The sequence below is a fragment of the Amblyomma maculatum genome, chromosome 10 (genome assembly GCF_055883805.1).
Source record: "Amblyomma maculatum isolate TAMU_Amacu chromosome 10, ASM5588380v1, whole genome shotgun sequence".
NCBI lineage: Eukaryota > Metazoa > Arthropoda > Arachnida > Ixodida > Ixodidae > Amblyomma > Amblyomma maculatum.
In genome coordinates, this window is record NC_139353.1 from 10,607,977 (window position 1) to 10,629,202 (window position 21,226).

General features: G+C 42.6%; 3 protein-coding genes across 5 annotated transcripts in view; 1 reads left to right on the forward strand and 2 right to left on the reverse strand.

Moving 5' to 3' along the window:
* Window positions 1-10,563, reverse strand: part of LOC146175568 (ral GTPase-activating protein subunit alpha-1) — an 83,397-nt gene extending 72,834 nt beyond the window's left edge. For all 3 annotated transcript variants that reach the window (XM_084581960.1, XM_084581961.1, XM_084581959.1), the window contains exons 1-5: window positions 10,251-10,563; window positions 5,288-5,398; window positions 5,104-5,153; window positions 4,293-4,394; window positions 1,755-1,919 (exon numbers count right to left, since the gene is read on the reverse strand). In XM_084581960.1, the coding sequence (XP_084438086.1) occupies window positions 1,755-1,919; window positions 4,293-4,394; window positions 5,104-5,153; window positions 5,288-5,398; window positions 10,251-10,356 (534 nt within the window). In that variant the 5' untranslated portion in view covers window positions 10,357-10,563. The remainder of the gene's footprint in view (window positions 1-1,754; window positions 1,920-4,292; window positions 4,395-5,103; window positions 5,154-5,287; window positions 5,399-10,250) is intronic.
* A 690-nt stretch (window positions 10,564-11,253) lies between these two features.
* LOC146175569 (uncharacterized) lies at window positions 11,254-18,639 on the forward strand. Its single transcript, XM_084580828.1, has 8 exons — window positions 11,254-11,319; window positions 11,816-11,897; window positions 11,992-12,129; window positions 13,045-13,179; window positions 14,707-14,818; window positions 15,560-15,642; window positions 17,353-17,444; window positions 18,562-18,639. Exons 2-8 carry the CDS (start codon window positions 11,822-11,824, stop codon window positions 18,637-18,639), a joined length of 714 nt encoding a protein of 237 aa, XP_084436954.1. The 5' UTR covers window positions 11,254-11,319; window positions 11,816-11,821.
* A 616-nt stretch (window positions 18,640-19,255) lies between these two features.
* On the reverse strand, window positions 19,256-21,221 carry LOC146175570 (uncharacterized). Its single transcript, XM_084581964.1, has 2 exons — window positions 20,972-21,221; window positions 19,256-20,884 (listed from the first exon to the last, which is right to left on the reverse strand). Exons 1-2 carry the CDS (start codon window positions 21,178-21,180, stop codon window positions 20,551-20,553), a joined length of 543 nt encoding a protein of 180 aa, XP_084438090.1. The 5' UTR covers window positions 21,181-21,221; the 3' UTR covers window positions 19,256-20,550.
* Window positions 21,222-21,226: the final 5 nt, after the last annotated feature.

Below are 21,226 nucleotides of genomic sequence, written 5' to 3' on the forward strand. Positions count from 1 at the left end.
TGAGAAAGGGTGCTGAAGCCAGAGTTACAAAGACAGTAGCCGGCCTGTCCCAATGCCAGGCTGGGATTGGCCTCCAGGTTGGCATTTGTCCGCTGGCAATTCTTGCAGCAAGACAGGGCAGGGTGCTTAATATAGAACACTCCCTCAAAAGATTCATTGTTCATTCTACAAAGGCTAATACACACAAAAAAGAAAGCTATTGTTCGTTATAGTATTATTTTTATGGCTTATAACTAACTATGTCTATCATGCACCAAAAACAAGGTCCGAAAAGAAAGAATAGAAAAATAAAAAGAAAGCTTTACAGCTGAGAAACACAGGGACAAGAAAATTGCATGAGCAAAGTCTATTTCTTCGAACAGTCCCAAAATGAAGACTAGTAGCAATAACGCTATGAAAGTAAATCAAGGAGAGCAAAATCAACAATAGTATGCTTGCATTCACGAAATGCTAGGCAGGGCAGTTCACAGCCGCTTGGTGCTATGAAAAAAAGAAAACAAAGCTACATACAATGAAGCAAAGTAAATAAGGATAAAAATTTGTTGCAAATCAAATAGAATATTTTAAAATAATTTCGAATATAAGTACAGATAGTCCCATCTTTTCCAGCTTCTCTGTCGAAGTGGATATAGGGAGTCCTAGTGCCCGCTTGGTCCATTTTCTAATTATGGTGTCAATTCTGTCGCATTCAACTTTCTTAATATCGAGGAAGGGTGTAGCGTAACATATGCAGCTGATGGTGTAAGCCTGCGTCATCTTTAAGAGGCTGTGGTCTTTGAGGCCTAAAAATGCTCGTAACCTGCGCCGCATACTTTTCTAATTTCCTAATGGTGTTTGTATTTTGGCCATTCGTTTGGGTGAGCATACCCAATATTCTGATCATCTAAAAAGAAAGAAACAGACATAAAAAATCAAAGTCGAAGATTTTCTTTTGACCTAAGTGATACAAGATATTCATAGCGAACAGTCTTAGACAAAAGTGACTCAATGCCCAAGATGATAGGCCACATGACCTACATGACCATCGTGAAGGTTAATCGACCACTTAAATATACGAAACACCTGCAGTGATTTAATGCAGCGAATTAGCTTCATAGCAACGTGGGGCTTCTACAGGTTGCAGACCTGGATGACACGTGTCACCTGCCAAGAGAAAAGCTCTGGTATGTGTGTTGGCCTCTTCACAACATCGCCCAAGTTGGAAGCTCTTTGAGCCACATTCAGCTGAGTTTGACTGCCTATCTTTCAGGTTTTCAATCTTGATAGCAAACCAGCTCACAATCCTCCACTCTCCAAAAGTTAACACACACACAAAAGAAGATACGTAAGCCATATTTTCAAAAGTAAAAAAAAAAGGCACTATGCAAGATTTTGTATATGATGAAATATCTTTATTATAGGTTCTTATTTTTATGTTCATGCCTTTTTCAACTTTCCTTCTACTTTTCTTTTCAAAAGTTTGCATGAAAGAAATTTTCTTCATGTCAAGTGTAACATTAAAACAAAACATTGTGAGTGCATGTAAGATCATCTGATAACTACACTTTAATGAGTTATAGCAAGATTAAGTAAACATAATTTTTTATAAAAATGTTTTCCCAAGACCCCTGAGAATTGACTGTTTAAAAGCTATACCATCGCTATAAAAAAAAAAAAAAAAAAAAAAAAAAAAAAAAAAAGACTTGCAAAATGTTGCCTTGATGCGCTGCACAACTCAGGAAGTATTGCATGCATAGTGTAACTTCTATTCCCACCTGATACAGTTCTGGAAACCTGCCGGAGCTGGTAGGCACTGGCGGCGGGGAGCCCGGAAGAAGGCCAGGCACAAGATGCAGAAACATGGCATGGACGTCAGCGGGGGCGCTATCACCCAGGATCTGGTACCACAGCAGAAACAGCCTCACACCCTCCCGTCGAAGCTGCATTGGAGACAGAGAATGTGACTCACATCCAAGCACTGGCCGCCGCAAGCTAACAGAAGAATAATCTTAAAGCACAACTCCATGATAGTTGGAGTAGTAGCAGTAGCAGTGGTAAACTTTCTTGGTTCTCAGATGTTCAAGTCCCTTGGTCCAGTATTCCTGCAGCTTCAACTGTTGAGTGGACCAAGCTAACTAGCAGTAGCTGGTTGTCCAAGCTTACGTCAAGCAGCACGGCCTCTCATAGAGAAAAGTTTTGGGAACTCCTAGTTTATGAATTTTCCTTAAGGGTTCCCTCCTTCAGTTTCCATAAATCATGTAACAAAGCTGTTAGTGGCTTGTTTGTGGTGTGAATGGTGTAGTTAGTGAAACACACCATTGGACCATCTTATGGTAACACGGCCCTGATATCACCAGAAGTGAAGACCCATTCCAGCGCACTCTACAGATGTTGGTGGAGTATTTCATTACATTGCAAATAGAAAAAAAAAGTATAAATAGTTGTGCTGGTTAAATGCATAAGTGCGTGAAACTTGAAAATTCTCCAACCATCACATTTTATGGGAAACAGAGGCATATTTTTAATGTGATGTACCATTAAGAGCCTCATCAGGGGAAAAAAAGCTCAGCAACGTCCAGCAGTGTCCGTCATAAATTTGGCTGACTGGTTTATGAGGAGTGTGACGTCATGCAATCGTGTGACATGGTCCAGCAGTGATTGGTTAATGGGATGTGTGACTTCATACAGCCAAATTGGTGTGCTTGTCATGTGACATGGCAGAATGCGGTGGTGGGCTTGATGTCAGTTGGTAACCATGCTTGGTGGTGTGCAGACCGGTTGCTTTGCACATCATGCTTAAACGGAGGCAGTAACCAGCGTTCATGTGTGTCTATCGCAGTGGGAAATCCCTGCAAGCAGAGAGCGAGACCACAGAAATGTGTCCCTAAAGATGGCGCATCAGCTACTGCACAGCTCTGTATGTGCAGCCAGTAGTAATGATGGAGGCAGATAAGAAGGAGGTCAAGCGAAATTCAGGCTTTAGTGCAGTGCATTATTATTACATAATGTAATTAGGCATTCCCTACATATTTTCTTTTTTCTTTTTTTCAAAATAATGAAGGAAGAATTTTGAACAGCATGAAAAAGGAAACTAAAATTAAAACTGGGTTTTGACTAGCACATGTCACAAATGTACACCTCATTGTCAAAAGTACAAAGCCCCAATGTGCATCACAGGAGCTAACCCTTGGGCATGTGGTAAGGCCTTGCTCGTATTCTAAAGACCACAAGGATGAGGAGGAAAACACATCTTACTCTCCGCAAACTTGGAGTGAGTTTGGGAAACTCGATGTAGGCACCACAATGTCCAGAGGCAGCACTTGGGAAATTTCATAGCAAATTGAAAGCTACTACACTTGCCGTGGCTTAGGAGGCAGCACACAATGAATTAAAAATTGTTTAAAAATTAGGGGGAGACTTAAAGCCTTAAGGGTATGGCATGATAGTCGCATGTGGTCCTCTCTCATTACACGGACGCCCATTAGCATAAAGTCACAAGACACCACTTTACGTGAAAGACCACATGACATATACACCCTTGCTTGTTCTCGAGCAATATAAAAAGTTCTTGCATGACCTAAATGCTAGCATGCCTGGTTTGCAAAGCAAGAACCATGGGTTCAAATCCCGCCTTACATCTGCAATTTTTCTTCAGGCGGAACCATTAGCTTTATAAAGCCAAATTATCTGAGACATGTGGTGACTCTTAATTTGCCCTACATGCCATGTTTTTAATCACTTTCATTCTATGCATGAACTCAGCTTTAAGGTGAGCAATGTGGGCTATTTGAAATTCTCGCACGAGGTCACGTGGCTGTGACATTGTAACCTTGCCGGTTAAGCAGAATTTTTCACTCACTGCCAGCCATGCCGAAGCTGGCGATGCCAGCTTTCAGTAGCATGGGACCCTTCTACTGTCACGTAAAACAGCTTAAAAAAAGCTATAAGGGTAGATAACATGTTGGTCAGTGAATAGCATAATGAATGTTGATACAGGCTGGCCGAGCAGAAAGCGAATGACAGAAATGCTGTGAACTAAGCCAAGAAAAGTGGCAATGATGCTGAACCAATCCTGAAACACCAACCCTATAAATTATTCAACATAGATGTTTAGTCACAGCTCTGCAGAGATTCTGTAGGCCCGCAGCCTGGCGGACTCTTCACAGTAGCAGCACAAAGAATTACAAGATTGTGAAACCTTACAGCTGCATATGGCAGATGCTATATGCAGGTGCTTTGGCTGTATGACAATTGAGGAAAGCCAAGGATTTCAATTCGTTTTGTTAGTAAAAAGCACATGGAAACAACCATACCCTGAGAGAGTTTCCTGGGTGCAAGAACTTTCGAAGGATAATTCGGACACTGTGCCACTGCCATCGCTGAGCCAGCAGTTCAGGAAGCAACACCAGAATCCTCTGAAACAATGGCAGATCATAAATGTTGGTTAAGCAGAAATGCCCATAAGCGCACTGCCAAATATCCTCCACCAACAAACCTGTGGAACTAGGAAACCAGCCCTTAACATCTAAAGGTCGTGAACTATTAACAGATAAATAAAAGGGGGGTACTGCGCACAAAACGACAAGGACCAGAAGTTAACACCACAAGAGCAGACTTGTGACTGATGTTTATTTGAAAAACCCAACTTATATGACAAGTGACCCATCAACCAGATTGTATCAGATTGAAGGCAGGTTTTTAGGCTGCGCTTAATGTGACTTGACAGGTTGAAGCTACATAAGTTGTGTTTTTTCAAATAACCCCCGCCCAACAATTTGCCTCACAAAAGGAACAAGTGGGCTAGCAATAAAATTTGTGTTAGGGTACTGCCAGTACAAACCATGCATTTCCATGACACTTAGAGGAATGCCTTATGCATATGTCACTCATTTTTGGAAGCAGAGAGCTGCTGCTTTATTAAATGCCATGGAGGTTCATTGTCAGTTTCTAAAGCCAAATTTTCTGGCGTACAGAAAGCTACATAATACATTCAACTGGCACCTCTCGTTTCTTGTGGGAGTCAATTCCTGTCAGAATTTCTACTAACGGTCAAAACATAGAGGAGCAAAATTCAGCTGTTAAGCCCAGCACTTCATAAAACATGTTAATTTCGAGTAGCCATACCTCGAATATGTACTTTACATTGTCCAACTCTTCCTTTTGAGTCTTGTGCACTGAAAAGTGATAAAAGCAAAAAAAAAATTTTTTTCAGGATGCTCAAGCACTGACAATCCATTCGGAAGCCATTGAGGAGCAATTGAAAACCTTTTGAAAAGACACTGTGAATCAGCAGGGCAGCGCTACAAACCTCTTTGCCTAAGCATCCCCTCCAGTGAGGTGAAGACATCATGAAAGATGCAGTAGATGTGGCTGTAGTTGATCTCAAAGAATGCCTTTGCCTCTGCAGTTTCCACATTGTCTGCAAATGGATGTCCAAAAAACACACATGAAAAGCTAAGAAGCCAGAACTGACTTTCAAGGAAACATTTGGATATTCAAGCCTAAACGTCATGGTAAACAAGGATGGAATACATAAAACAAAAAAAAAGAAAGTGTGAAAAATCTCTGTAAATGATTAACTGCCATTGCCATGCACAGGGCCCATAATAGAAGTAGCCAAACTTTCCAGGAGAAAACACAAGCAGTGCTTCTTATGAGCAATCTAGGCCTTCCGACCGGCCCAGCCTGCATGATTGCCAAGCAATAAGCTTTGCAAAATGTTGTGCCCATAGGCGTGCACAGGGTTTTGCATTAGGGGAGTGTTTCACCCTCTCCCCATTTCTTCCACCAAAGGCCCTATGGCTAAACATAGCGCAAAGATCAGGATTTGTTATCAAACTTTTATTTTGATGTGATGTAATTGAACCATAAAAAGAATAGTGTGCACTTAAAATTAAAACGCCATGGACACAGAATTGAAAAGTATGCGACGATGCACTCTCGCAACGGTTCTTTGAATCCTCGATCGGCTTTCTTCTACAGGTAAAAATGGCAAGTGAGCAGCTCTTGTAATGCAACATCACGGGTCCTCCGCCGCCAGTATAGTAAAAAAAGAAAAAAAGACAGCCTGCATGGAAATAAACTTGCACGTCTACAACTAACGGCCCGGCAAAGTAAAGGTATGGGGCAGACTTGGTGACCCCCTGAGAGCATTAGAGGGGGTAGCCACTTGCTCTGCTCCCCCCTGTGCGCACGCCTATGGTTAGCCCCATTAAGAATCCAAAATTAATATAGAATCGACTATTTTCTTTTCACTTTGAGGTGAATACAGTACAAAGTAAATATTCACTATAAATATTCCCAAATCAAAGCAAATATTTCATGGCAGCCAAAATGTGAGCAATGTGACAAGCTGCATGACAATTACATCTGGTTAGTGATGCTCCTTAATGCTGTCAAAACTCAGTTTTGTTGAAGAGATGCTCACAGAATGGTGCTCACTCAAGTTCGCTGACTTCTTGGTGCACTGCCCGGCTATGATTCAAATAATTCCTGCTCATACCAGCACCAGAAAAAGAAAAAAAAAATGCTAATGTACTTTTCTACCATCCTGAGGCTGTAAAGCCATGATAGGGGATGCAAATGAGAATGAGTGTGTGCATGCGCTTGAGAGGGGTGAGCGCTTGTGACACTGAGCTAGCCTCTTTGGTTTGGTTTGTGGGGTTTAACGTCCCAAAGCTGTGAGAGACGTCACAGTGGAGGGCTCCAGAACTGTTACTTGAGCTTCATGTTTGAAATGCTACAGGTCATTATGAAAATGCACTTGGCCTTTACTTTTATTACTTGATAACCTCCTACATACATTGACGTACACCATTTCTATGCATTTCTTGCACATTTATTTGCTCCTGCAAATTTTTGGTGTCAATCCAGAGCCATGCATGCCACAAAATGTTTACTGTATCTTAGAGCTCCTTTCTTTTTTAAGGTGTGTCAACCACTTATATACCCCCTCCCAGAAATAAACATGTAAATGTGAAATAAATACTCAAAATAAATATGCTATGTTGAAAGGTTGTCTGTTTTCTTGTACAGTAAACAAGTATATGCTGCAGGCATTATTGTGAGTGAAATATGTGGAATATAGTATTTATATCTAAAGATATCAAGGAACAAGTGATCATCTGCTATGATGACTTCCTAATCTACACCCTGCTGTCATTTTTACACCCACTGAAGAAATTACGCCCACTGAAAACAGAGGTTCCATCAACTAGAAGAAGACAACAATGACTATAATACACACATTGACACTATTAGAAATTTTTGAGAGCAAACTACTGTAATAACAAGATTGTCTTTTGGATGCGAACAAAAGTACAGCACCATCCACTTTCAAATGGGCAACCATACAGCCTTTTTTCCAGGCAAGGTCTTGATATCAATTCGAATCTAGTTACAGAAAAAAAAACATGTCCATTTTTAAAGTGCAATTTTGTCAGCAACAAATGTGTCCTTAGCCATGAAATCAAGCATCAGTTAAAATAACCAGAAAGGGCCGTAATATCAATTTTCACTAACAAAAACAGGATGGAGTGTTCCTTTAAATCTGGTTGAATCTTTCATATCAGGCCTCACTCACAGAGGTTACGATCCTGCTAGATAATGACTTTGTTGCACACACAATATATACTAGAGACTACCATCTGTGTAAAGCCTCTTGGCAATTCAGCCCATCCTGGTACCACTGACACACAGCAAAAACAGAAGTTCCCACTACAGGGTTCGACACCTATGACAGCTGGCTCTTAAACCTTAGTTCAGAGGTTTCCCAATCACCAAGAATGGTCTTTGGTTTTGTTAGATTTATGCCCAAAGTGACTCAGGAGGGATGACAGAGTGGAGGGCTCCAGACATTCCCACCACCTGCAGTCCTTTAATATGCACCAACATCACACAGTACACAGGTACCTTGCTTTTCACCTCTATCGAAAAGCAGCCACCATGGATGGGATGAAACACACATCCTTGGGACCGGTAGTTAAATGCTCTAACCACTGAGCCACCGTGATGGGGCCAGACACGAAGAATGGATATTATAGGGGATTAAACTAAGTAAGCGCACTCTGCCACCAAGGTTTTAGTGCTTGTTAGGAATGCATGGTGGTTGAAATAAACCTGGATCACTCCCCTCTGATGTATCTGAAAGCCCCTAATATTGATTTAACATGCAAAATAGATCAACAGAAGTGTACCTAGAACAGCTTCCTGGGAATGCCCAAGGTAGCACACTCAGTGATTAAAGTAGACATCTGGGAAACTATTCCAAGATAAACTTTTTCAGTCAGTATTTACAGAACAGTGATATGCCAAGTACCTCTCTGTAGAATGAGGAACGCCTGAATGCAAGTTGTTCATCCAAAATGTGGGGAATACCATGAGCAAATGTAGCTATGCTATGCAAATAAAATTTTTCTGCCATGATGACAAAGCTACGTGTGCTCAAGTTTATTTTGCACAGAACATACTCTAAAGCAATTTGCAAAATGCTCATTAAATGCACATAGGTCCATAATTTGTGATAGTATCGAACTTACGTGTTAAAGGAATGCATACTGCCAATAACTTGAAAAATTGGGGAAAAAAATGTTTCTACCAGTGCCACCTCCAGAAATAGCATACTATTGATAGCAAAAGTTATTTATGGGCGGCATGTGTTCAGAAATTTCAAAGTTTGACAAGCCTCATGACTACTGCATTAGAAACATTCAGGCCATCCAAGGATATAATTATGCGAACTGGTTTGAGTTAAGGCATCTTACATAATAAGTGCGAAAAGCACATGGCATTGTTGCAAGTCTATTACTTATTCTGTCTTTACTCTCGTCTTTTTGCGCCTGTTAGACTGCATGAATTTAGGTCAGACAGCAAAAAATACAAATTCATGTACAATCACTTGTATAAATATGCGCACAAGAATCTGCATAGCATAACGCATTTACGTTTGTGCTAAGCTTCCAATCAAAGTTCCTGTACCAATCTAAAGTCATTACTTGGCTTCAAAGTGATGTCGCTTCAAGAGAAAGGCAATGCAGTCGTACATCTACAGCCTACCAAAGTGATAACTCAAAACACACCAAAACATTTATTTCGAGAATGAGGCAATATCTCGCAAGACCTGCTAATTGTCGGCTCTTTAGTTCAGACCGTGGTGCAGCAGCAGAGACGGAAGATCGTCGCTACGACGTAAACAAGCAAGCATGCAGACAGCGTAAGCGCAAATATAACGCAAGATGGGCAGCAGCAGCTGGTGACTTCGCGAAACACGAAACGCGTGAGGCCCCATTTCCGTCGCTGCACGAACGGGACACGCCTACGAGGCGATCTTGTGCAAAGCACATGCGCGCATACGCATGCATGCACCATCCAAACAGGAATCGCCCGAGAGGCGCTTGCTCCTCGACCCGTGAGAAGAATTTTTAATCACGCGACTTGAGAAGCACGGTGCCGCCGCCGACGTTCCACATTCCCGCGGGTAACCTGTTCGCTCGTCGACAACGATCCTGTCGCGATTTGATGCAGCAATTACGAGTATCAACCGAAAGTACTGCGATCGAAGGAAGACGCAAAACACGAGATCTGACAGCTGACAGAGAAGAAAACACGAAGCGAAACCACATTAGTGCAGCGACAAGGAAAACCGCAGAATCCAGGTTACTAACCTCCCCTTCCGATTCACCAGTAGTGCAATACACCTCTTTTTCTCGGAAGACAAATTAAAACCTAGAGCAAATGCGCAGCTCTGGAGAAAGCAACAAGGAACGCTTCGGAAGCTTTGCCCGCGGCAACGTAGGCGATTTTTAAATTCTACGCTTCCATGCGGAGAGGCGCACTGAATCCGCCCACCGCGAGATCGGCACCCAGGCGTCAGCCGATAAAACCGCCCGCAGGCGACAGACACGCCAAGGTGGCATCCCCAATGGATTGCGAAACTCGGAACCTTCGTCATTCTGCATTCGAAACAACGAGGTCTGGTCAACGAACGGGCCGAAAGATGATCGTTTTGCGTGCGGTGTTTGACAGCAATACGGCCGATTTTAAGCCTGACCACCCGTCGCCGCGGCGACGGCGAAACCACGATGGCAAGCGCCGTCGACTTGATCGCGCTGCGGCGCCGATCAACTACGGACTAAAAAAATATATATATAAAATGATGGGGCTGTTCCCACTGCGTGCGCCAGAATCACCCCTCCTGGCAGAAGCGTCCGCTGCGCAAAATGCGACTGCACAAGACATAGAACTAAGAAATACGCAGAGGGGGCCACGGTTACCTAGGTAGACTCGAAGGTGTTTCAGTCGACTGAGGGAGTCTCGCTTGGCTTCGAGCACCTTTTGCGCTGACTTCCTGACGTCGACGTGCTGTTTCTTAATGAACATTGTTCACCGCACACGCAGACGCTGCCGACACTGCACTAGTACGGTACGAACAGGCGCACATCGTCCCGCTAGCAAGGGCAGATCGCACCAGCATCCGACAACAGCTCCAGCACGAGCACCCCGCAACAACCAACCCCGCACAGCAAACTTCACCACCACGCATACCAGGCTTAGCCTGGAACCAGGACGCTTACAGCTGGTCGCTGGCATTCGTACTTGGCTAGGCTGGCTTTCGGCTGCGGCTGCCTGCCGTTCCACATTCAGGCGCGTCCGTTTGCGAGTTTGCGTGGTTTGCGTAATCGAATTATTACCAGCGAGAGGAGGGCTCAGGCGGCAGCACTGTTCGGTGCAAATAAGCGCGTTTCATGGCACTGGCATCATGGGTTGTTCGCTGTGGGCTTCCATTAACGCGAACCCGCAAAAAGCTTTAAACAAACGCGCATAATAATGAAGTGAACAAATGACGACGGATTCTTACTAATGATTGAAGAATTTCAGTCAATGCAAGTATTCGTAAGCAAACAACTAAATAAAGCTCACAAGGCCGTAGGCTTGAGCCTAACAAAAACAAAGAAACAATGCGAGCATAGCAAATATCCACACGGTCAGTGGACGGCAAATAAAATGTGTTTAACAGATTGCACCACCGTGAATTACGCGTGCAATACAGTTGATTTTTAGTGACCAGAACGAAATCGCACGTTCGAGCAATAATTACTCGTTATATTTTTTATGATAACCAAATCTTTAACTCGCACATTATTCACAGCAATTAGTCTCGCCTGGCGCTCACTGTCTTGCGGGTTAAATTTTGACCCAGCACGCTCCCATTTAGAGAGAATTGCGCTGTATCGATTTTTCTTCCAGAGCGCATCTGGGGAGTTGAACAGAATGGCAGATGGAATGGCAGGCAACAAACACGATCATATGCGACCAGAACCTTCACCGTAGCAGCACATAAAGGTAACTTTTTTTTTTCCGAATCTCGCTGACTTATAAATCGCAGGCAGTATACGCACGAATGCGTACGTTCAATCGCCGTGCGTCCGGCCTCTTTTGGTAGAATATGGGATCAGGGTGCTGGAAGGTATAGGTTTTAAACTCGGTTGGCTTTTAAACCAGACGTTATTAAATGAGTTACGAAAGAGAAAACGTAACATTTACGGCAAGGTGGCTTCACCGCTGGTTGTCTCCAAATGCAGTGAAGCCCACTGCCAAGCAGAACGGTAAGGTGGGCTTCACCTCATTTGGGGTAATGTTGCAAAAAAGCCCGTGTTCAGGGTAGCCCTAAGTTCTGCGGTCAGTTTGCCAGAGAGGTAGTCACACGAGATATCAGATAGTGCAGAATGCATATATTACATGTCACCAAATAGTAAATAAAAGTAAAGTCCTCAAAACATACATACACAATAGTTACGGTGCACCGTCTGAAGTAATCCATTTTCCACTTCCTTTCCAGACCAAAATGCCCTGGTTATTACTTATTACAGCTGTCCTGGAAGTGATCTGTTTCGCGATGTCTGTCGACTCCGCAATAATCCGTGAGATATTCTCCCATAATTTTTTGCCAAGAAGGTAGGCTTCTATATGTTCTCAGCAGTTCAATAATTTGTTCCTGCCTTTTATTACACGCAGAGAAGCGTCTGATTGGGACCGCCTGCAACACAACGTCACAGTGCCAAACTCTACTACCGAAGAGCCAGTGCATGTACTCCAGTTGTTTCTGCATCCGGGGCCATTATTACAACTGGAAGAACAACAGCTGCATCCCGCGTGAGTCTTAAAACCTCGACTATATTTGTTTGGCGAAAACGGGCGTTCAGAACGTGAGAATGCTTTTTGCCTGTTGTCGCTCAGCTTAATTAATCTCAGACACGTTCTAGCGCATATGAACAAGGACGAGAGAGATGTAGACAACACGAGCGCTACATCTCTCTCGTCCTTGTTCATATGCGCTAGAACGTGTCTGCAATGCACCAACTCGCCCAACAATCTGTGCTCTTAATTAATCTGTCGAGTTGCGAGGGTTTGTTTTTAACAAACTAACGAGAGCATACAGGGATCCATGCAGGCTCTCGTTATGCTGACAACGAAACGTGACATAGAAACGTGAAACAAGGACCAGTTTATATTTCCTTTTCTAAAAGTAAGGTGCCACGTCGATAAGCTTATCACTGCGAACGTCGCGCAGTTTAATCATGAACAGTTGCATATTTATCTGCTGCAAACTGCATGCTGATTGTATACATACCATAATATAAGCGTTCGTTTCAATGAATGACATCTCTAATTTCACCTATATTTATACCCAAAATTTAAAATAATTCCCATGAAAGGATAAACAAAATTTAATGGCTTGAAGAGTTTGGACCAATGGAAAAATTTACACCTCATGGACTGTCAGCTGCAGAAACAAGTGCCTATGTGTTCAAATAAAAAAAATTCCCCCTTTAAATAACGATACAGTCTATGAACTTTGTTACACTGATGATAAAGTTGTGTGCCATGGGACCATGGAATAATATTGCTCAGTTACTTATATACTTATACAGACATGTCGCAAGTTCAAAATTGACCCGTAGCCGATTGCAATTTTCATTCATCAAGCTTTCTGATCTCTAGCTGTGTGTATACAGACTTTAATCTCTTCTTCTCTCTTGCGGTTCTGGACATGTCTCGTCGGAGAAGTGATGCTCCTTGGAGAAAACTGCAGTCATGACAACGAGTGCAGCTCGCACCTCATGTGCAGCGCCCAAACATGTGCCTGCATGCCAGGGTACAGGCAGGTCAAAGACTGGTGCGAGCCGACGCAGATGGAGGACGGTATATACACATCTCTTTGGTTTTATACGCGTGTGCAAAATAAGCGAGTTGCGCATGACAGAGATTATTATGTCTTACGACATATATTATGGTAGCTTAACAATTGCAGGCACAGTCATGTCAGTTGCGGGAATCATTAATGGGATACATTCTAGTTTCTAGTGTTCACACTTCAAGCTGAGGTCAATTTTCGGCAAAACAATTCATCACTCTCATAATCTTGAAGACATGCACAGCAAGGGAAGGGTATACAGCAAAATATTTATAATAAGGGTATGGATCCCAGGAGATGTGTGATAACATATATGCTACATCAATAATTTATTTTTTATATCAGCTCCCTATCACTTAATATGGAAGCCCAGATGAAGATATTGTATGTCCTTTTATAGACATAAATTGCATAGCTGTAGGTATGCTGTGAAATTCAACAGGGCACAGGCAGCCCTCAGTGCTTTGGAACTGCTTAGCATTAAGTTGGTTCTGAGGTACAGGAATTCAGTTTTGAGCAGATTTTTAATGCTAACCATGAATTTCAAGCAGAAAGGTTTCATTTCTAAGCGCATATACAAAATTCTACTGATAAAAGAAAAACATGCTATCCAAACTCAGGCCAAATTATATAACGTTCGCACCACAAAAGCTGTCATAGATCTGTTACAAACCAATTGGCTAGCCCTGCTTTTATTGGTCAATTCTGACCGGCAAGCCTGTCGACAAATAAGAGCAGGGGCTGATTGACAGGTTTGTGACAGTTTATCATCTATAAAAGAGAAAAAAGAGCTACTTTTATTTATATTTGAGCTGCAGCACACACCAACTACATTCTGCCACAGTAGCTACGCCATTAGCCATACATGTCAAATCTTTGTAAAAAAAAAAATAAAAAACAAACAAACAAAAGGAAACCTCTCAGCTGGTTAGATGAGCTAAGCACAACAATTTATGATGGATAGCAGAAGCACACATCCCACTATATAAAGAAGCTTTCTTCCACAGCATTTGTTTCAAAGAAATTTGGTAAAATGTTTGTCCTTGAAGAAGTACAGAATAGTCAGAGTGACTGATTCATGAAGGTTCAGTTGGTACAGCAGTCCCACCTCCGAAAGCTACAGTAATGCAACTACAACATCAAAAGAGATGCATGACGGCTTCCACACTTTCAGCAACACAATTTCAGAAGAATGAATTTTCGCATGCCAAATCAAAAGGGAATGTCTATGAGACACACTGAAAAGAAAGGCTTATGAATAATTTGTGCTACTTGCGACTCCCTAGAGTGAATCAAAATCTCGGCATACCAATAGTAAATCTTTTCCACTCTCAATATATGACCAGTGCTATCATATTCAGGCCTGTGGTTTTGTGCTTAGCATTTGAAGATGTCAGTCCAGCTGCAGCAGCCATGTTGTACAATTTTATTGTGGGCAAGCAATTAATAAAATTGTTTGTGCAGTGCAAGCAAAACTGCATGTCGAAGTGATGGGACCAACAAGGGCCAGTGCTTGTGTACCTGAACTGTTGCAGACACAGAGCGATTCATGGAGTTCCCCCAGGAGCAACCCAATTTGCTCGTTGTCATACTCAAGGGGCTTGGAATCATTGCTCTGAAGGTGTCGCTCTTCTACCTGCTCGCAAAGTAAGCATGTTGGGTGAAAGGAGCATCATTCAGCTCGTCCAATATAGAGCTACCCTTTTGTAAAATGTACACGAAAGAAATTATCACCATATTGTTACAAACGCGAGTCCCATTTTCATTGGCGAGATGGCAAGTGCTGTACAGAGTAAGAGAGGTGTGGCCCGTTTGATTAAAGGTATGCATAATATTGTGATGCAGTCAATTAAGAGCAATAAACTGAAAACAAAATTAGAATTTATGCTAACTACATGCTTTTGAAATACAGATGGCTTGCCATGCTGCATTTCCCACAATGCACTAGAACTATTATCCACGAGGCTACAGGCAAATAAAGTTTGGTAAAGCCTCGTACAACTTGAAGCAGAATGAAGACTATAATTATTTGTGTTAATAAATGTTTATGTTAAAACATATACGTGGTAGCACATGCATATATAACGTATGTATGTACAGCCATGCCTGCATTGTATTTACCCATATCATAACCTGTTTGATTGAAACAGTCTCACAGTGCGAAACGAGTGGATCATCATCATTGCACACCACGCAGTACTACTTTGATAAATTACAGCTCCCAGAAACACGTCCCTACATAAAAGTATTTTAACAATATGCATGGCTACATCATGCAAATATTCACAACAAGGATAACTGTTGGTTTTACCAGCTGTTTGAACATTCTACCCAGAATTTCTCTCAAAGCAAGCATGTGCATTTGTGTGTTATAAACCTACTTTTCAGGGTAATGTGCTTCTCATGCAACCAAATGGTCAGCCAGCAAGAGTGCACCCCTGGCGAAATCTACAGCCCACCTACCAAGCCCAGTAAGCCAAGCTAAATATATAAACTGCATCCAAGGACTCATTGCATGACTGCATAAATTCTGTGTCAGAACTAATTCAGCCCGTTGAAGTGTGCCTATAAAATGAAATAAATATGCCCATATGCCCTTTTTGCCTATCAAAGACATAATGTGAAAATGCTGCTGCTCCACTAGAGGTGTACTCTATCTTAACTTGAACAAGAGAGGCATTTCTCATGACATGCATCAATGTCTCACCACACTGGGAGATGCAGCTCACACTGCATCTCCCTTGCATCTCCCATGCATGGCTTAAGGGGGCTCTCATGGGGAAACCAGCGAGTCACTGACGCCTACACGACATTCGTTGAAGCGCGATGTTGTGGTCTGTGCACCTGGCATGAAACCTTGAGGCCCTGAAGCCACACTACTGCCGTTAAATTGCGACGTCATGCACCATGTGACGGGCGCCGATTTGAATCCACTGCGAATAGCATGGTCAGCTTTCCTGGCCACTGCATTAAACTAAGCTAGTGCCACAGCCTGACATTGCACGCATTAAACTGCCATTTCCTCACACTATGCATCACAGCCTTCTTCCCCTTCCATTAGAGCGCAGATTGGTCACAAACCAAGATATGCAGGCATTTGTAAGTGCAAGTCAAAATTTGAACGTCTGGCCGCTTTACAGAAATGTGCCTCGTGCCCCTTGTCAAATATTTTGAGAATATCCCAAGATAGAGCAGATTTGAAAAAAATAAGGAATTACTCATTACCATCCACCCGATGGCAGCCATATGGCTGCAAGGAAAGATATGCAGTTTCCAACTGCCAAGTTTCTGATAAAGCTGCATAGCTTTCCTTTGTAGCTGTATGGCTGTGCTTAGGTGGATGCTGATGAGTAATTACTCCTTTATTCCAAATGCCTTGTAGACCAGAAGCGAGGTGGAGAGTTGATTCCATCAGGGGCTTCCATCAGTTGAGCCCGCAACCTGATCTGCTTGGGCAGCTGTGCCATGCTGCAGGCGCTAACAACTTTTCAGGCTACTCTATGTCACTGCTGCGGAAAAGAGCAGAGATAGAGAGAAAAGCCTGCGGCTTGCGCACGCGATTTAGATTCAGAGGTTTATCACTCCCTACCTTCCTGCTGCAACTGCCACTAGGGTCATGCTGATTAATCCACTAAGCCGCTACGCTTAGCCCTACCGATTCTTTTTTCAATTTCAATCTCGTTTATTCAGAAAGAAATGTGGCCTCGGGTGACAGGGCAAAAAGCAATTATGCTCTGCCTGACGCCTTGCACTTGTACCTTGTTCAGCAGCAGCGCAACAAATTCATATATACAAATATGCGTTAATATGTATAAGCACTCACCCCGGCTACAAAAATAAATATGTAGAGAAAATGCAACCCTCCAGAGAAGAATCAGTTGTGGAGCAATATGCCAGAGGATACGAACACTGGGCAAGAAGAACATGCATGCAAAGACGTAACTGTGCCATTAGTCAGCCACCTCTGTGTGAAGCACTGAATTTATGAGCAAATAGATGTGGTTCACCTCTTTCTTATCAGCTCAAAAGGTTTTTGGCAGATAAGAAAAAAAAAGGCGAGAAACATGCAAAAACTACAGAGATCAAGTGCACTTGGAAACGTTCCACTAAAAGAGGGGCATTTTGTGCTTCAGCAGTGTTCCCCGCCCTTCACTACGCTGATCTTGAAAATTCGCCTGCAGGTTCAACTGAACAGCCAGTGCCGGGTTTGCCATACCCTTCCACAATAGCAAGCAGTGCACAATACCAGGTGCCACTTTACATGCAGCACGAGGTAAGACTGCGACAGGTGTGATGACACAATCCACAGTGGAGGAACTTGAGCCTTTGGTTTTGGCGCACAGTTGGTGTACTCTTCTCCAGCAAGAGACAGGCGGCAGAATTTACCAGTTGGCCCACCCAACAGCCTCCTTGCTGACGCATTCATGACAGAACAAGCTTATTATGTCATTTCACTTTATAAAATGCAGACTAATTTCTAGCAAGACACAACACCTCCGCAGTATGGATTTTGAAGCTGGGTTGTCTGGCTGGGCAGACAGCTTATTCAGGTACATTGTAAATATTATTTACCGAACAATTTTTTGCTAACTTTGTATTTCCTAATTTTATGCTAAGTCTGTGTTCCATGAAAAGAAATGACATTACGAATGAACTATACTGAAAGAAAATTTAAAAGATTGATTGATTTATGGAGCTTATGGCACAAAGCAACTGAGGCTGAGGCTATGAAGAACACTGCAGTGGAGGCTCCGGATAATTTTGGTACCTGGTGTTTTCTAATGTGTGTTAACAATGTACAATATACAGGCACCTTGCATTTCACCTTGTCAAAATGTGGCTACTGTGGCTGGAATCGAACAGAGTCACAGGAAAGTTACTGCAGTCATCATCATCAATAACGCCCTCCATGTTGTGTTCATTGTAAAAATAAGGCCTATTACCTTGAAACTGTTCCATGTTTTAAGCAGCCTTGATGATTTCTTGCCTCTGAATGCTTTCATCTCAACTATATCTCCACTTAATTTTTGACTTTTCCCTATTTCAGTATAGCCAGATAAGACTCAAGAAAAAAGTGGCTTCTGCCCCTCAACGGTGCCCCCTGTAGCCAGTGGTGCCTACCGATTCTCATGATGCCGTGGATAATAACCTTAGGATTTCTAGTGTGACAATGCAAGGTGTGGCAAATAAAACTTACCATGACTTAATCAGATTAACCGCACAATAATTAAAATCGGTCGACACCTTTGAGGGGCACCCGCTGCTTTATATTTTTTTTTCAGTTGTATCCGACTATAGCCATAGTTTGGCAGCCACTATGTTAGTGTACAGCAAATCCACCATGTAAAAATTACCAGAGTACATATTCAAGTCCCATTGTTCTGTTCCAGGTGCACTTCCCTAAAGAAGAGATGACCAACGGTCCCAGGGAACAGCCTGCTCTGCACCAGCCAGCTTTTCCTGCCTAAGCCCAAACATACATAACTGTGCCAGGTTTTCCTAGCATTCTACTGTGCTAAGGCATGCTGCTGCAGCTAATCTGCAGGTTAGCATTTTTTTCACTAAAGCTGCGTGTCACTTAAATTCACTTTGCAAACTAAGAATACAGGTTTTCTGTCTTCCAATCAGCACTCCTCAAGGTCCTTAGCATACATCTATATGCAAGGAATTCAGGGCTTACAGTACGGGAGCACGATTACACCATATAACAAACAAAAATATATTACAATATATACAATATGCTATAACTGTCAATGTCTGCCAAAGAGAGCTCGAGATCAGCATCAGAGCTGTCTTCATGAATGGACCAGCAAGAAATTAGCTGTTCTTGCTTTGACACAGTTACATAATTAAGGACACAAATAAAAATTGAAAGCTGCCCAATTATTGTCTGGAAATTACCTTCTGCAAGAGTAAAACTTGTAGCGTACCTAGATTGGTGACATGCCCAGTCACTGTAGTGGCATGGCCTGTCCAATGTATTTTGTTGAACTTTTATGCCATAAAAATTTTAAACAAAGAAAACATTTAGAGAAAATGTCAATATTCAAAAGTGATACGTGACCAGTTCAACTGGTATGGTATAGAAACTATACGGCTCTCCTATGCTGCCTGTCAAGCTTGTATGATATCACTATTTCCAACTCTGCTTTCATGTTGGCATATTGTAAAGTTACTCTTTGCTTAAATATATGTTTTGCACTCATCTTTGTAATCTCAACATGAGAATAAAACAGTGTCAGATTATCTTTCTTGTGCTCTCAGTGTATGAAGACAATATTATTCCAGTTAGAAGCACTGCCCTGCCAGCATTACATCACAGGCATGCTGTTTGCGAACCATCCTCGGTCTGCCAATGCAGACAAAAAAAGAATCCAAAGTGGGTTTAAAAGTGGTATTTGAAAGCGGGTTTAGTTATATTGTCACAAACTAGACGAAACATCCTAATTTGACATTCTCTCCAGTCTCTATACCAGATGCCACTAGTCTCAAAAGTTTCAGCCAAAATACCATCAAGCCAAGATAAATTGAAAAGATTAATGCATGGAACGAGGATGTAAATATAGAAAAAGAAAGGACAAGCGCTCGTCCTGTCTTTTTCTACGTCTATGTCCTCATTCCATGCGCTAGTCTTGTCAATTAACCATGACAAACCAACTAGCCCAGCTTTCTGCCTTGATTGTATCTAGCCAAGCGCACCGCCAGGGTGGTGCAGTGGTAAGACGCCCTACTACTGTGCCGGAGTTCCCGGGCTCGATCCCGACCGCGGCGACTGCATTTCGATCGAGGCGAAACGAAGTGGCATACATGTGCTGTGCGATGTCAGCGCACGTTAAAGACCAGGTGGTCGAAATTACTCCGTAGCCCTCTACTCTCTTTCCTTATGGCGTGGTTCAGGTGTCCACAGAGCAAATGTGACAGATACTGCCCCTTTCCCTTCCTGTGAACCAATTGTTATTGTTGTCTAGCCAAGCCACTGCTCTTCTCCCGAGTTCATTCTGCAATCCTTGTGACCACAAAAGTATTTTGTGTGTTGATGTCAACCAGAAAGATGACATAAGCCTTGTACTTCAATTATCACTACCCCATTATGGCACAGGCAATAATTAAGGCTTTGATGCACGCAAAATACCTTCGGGTAATTGAATCCAATGCAAGTACTTTCAATTATCGCCATGCAACTGGCAATATTACGGTAAACCAAAAAACACAAAAAACTGTGCATTACCGCCTTTATGTCACAAAAATGCAGTCCCAAGTATTTCACACGCGGGTGTTTTTTTTTTTTTTTTTTTTTTTTTTTTTTTTTTTTTTTTTTTTTTAGTATTACAGCAGTGGGGAAAAATCACCTCCATAAAATCGTTGTGCCTGAAGGAAGCTCAGTCGAAATCGACGCCTTTTCTCATTGTAATCTTTCTGCTTCTGGGGTTCAGAAGACTCATGCCTTCTTTCTCCACGGGGACAGCTTCCTTCTTGTGAGATCTCCTCTTAGCTGGGGAGAGAGCCAAAGTGTCCTCGTCCACAGCGTCCACGAGCGTCTTAAGATCACCGGCCTCAGCGACAGCGACTAGCAGGTCAAATCGTTGCAACGCGGCACTCACGTCGGCAGACTTCTTGAACTTCAACTCGTAAGTTTTTCCAGGAGGAACCAGCGTGACAGTCAGCTCTTCGGTATCATCAACGAATTCCAGTCGACAGTTGTTGATGCGCTTTCTGCAAAAAGGCTGCTTTTGACTACACAGCGCATACATTGCAAAAAAAAGGGAAGGCACTCACTATGTCCAAACATTTTACACTTACATCAAATGCTTAACGTTATCTTCGCGACGACAGTTGAGCGATCCACACGACTCTTCGAAGTTCGTAGCCGCTTTCCATACGCTATTACCATCTGTTATCGACAAGCTAAGTTTGGAAAGTCTTGCATCGGATGCCTCTGTTAACAAAACGAGAAAGAAACGGCCCTTCGAACCATCGAAAACTTTGCAATGTTTGAGAAAACGAGACATTTACACCGACGATGCCGACGACGTCAACAGTCGACACTAGCGACGG

Bases quoted from the DNA above. Each gene is read 5' to 3' on its own strand.
- LOC146175569 (XM_084580828.1), top strand. From the start codon at position 11,822: ATGCCCTGGTTATTACTTATTACAGCTGTCCTGGAAGTGATCTGTTTC. The intron at 11,898-11,991 runs GTGAGATATTCT...TATTACACGCAG, and splicing joins TGTCGACTCCGCAATAATCC to AGAAGCGTCTGATTGGGACC. The intron at 17,445-18,561 runs GTAAGACTGCGA...GTTCTGTTCCAG, and splicing joins CACTTTACATGCAGCACGAG to GTGCACTTCCCTAAAGAAGA.
- LOC146175570 (XM_084581964.1), bottom strand. From the start codon at position 21,180: ATGTCTCGTTTTCTCAAACATTGCAAAGTTTTCGATGGTTCGAAGGGC. The intron at 20,885-20,971 runs GTAAGTGTAAAA...GCCTTTTTGCAG, and splicing joins GATAACGTTAAGCATTTGAT to AAAGCGCATCAACAACTGTC.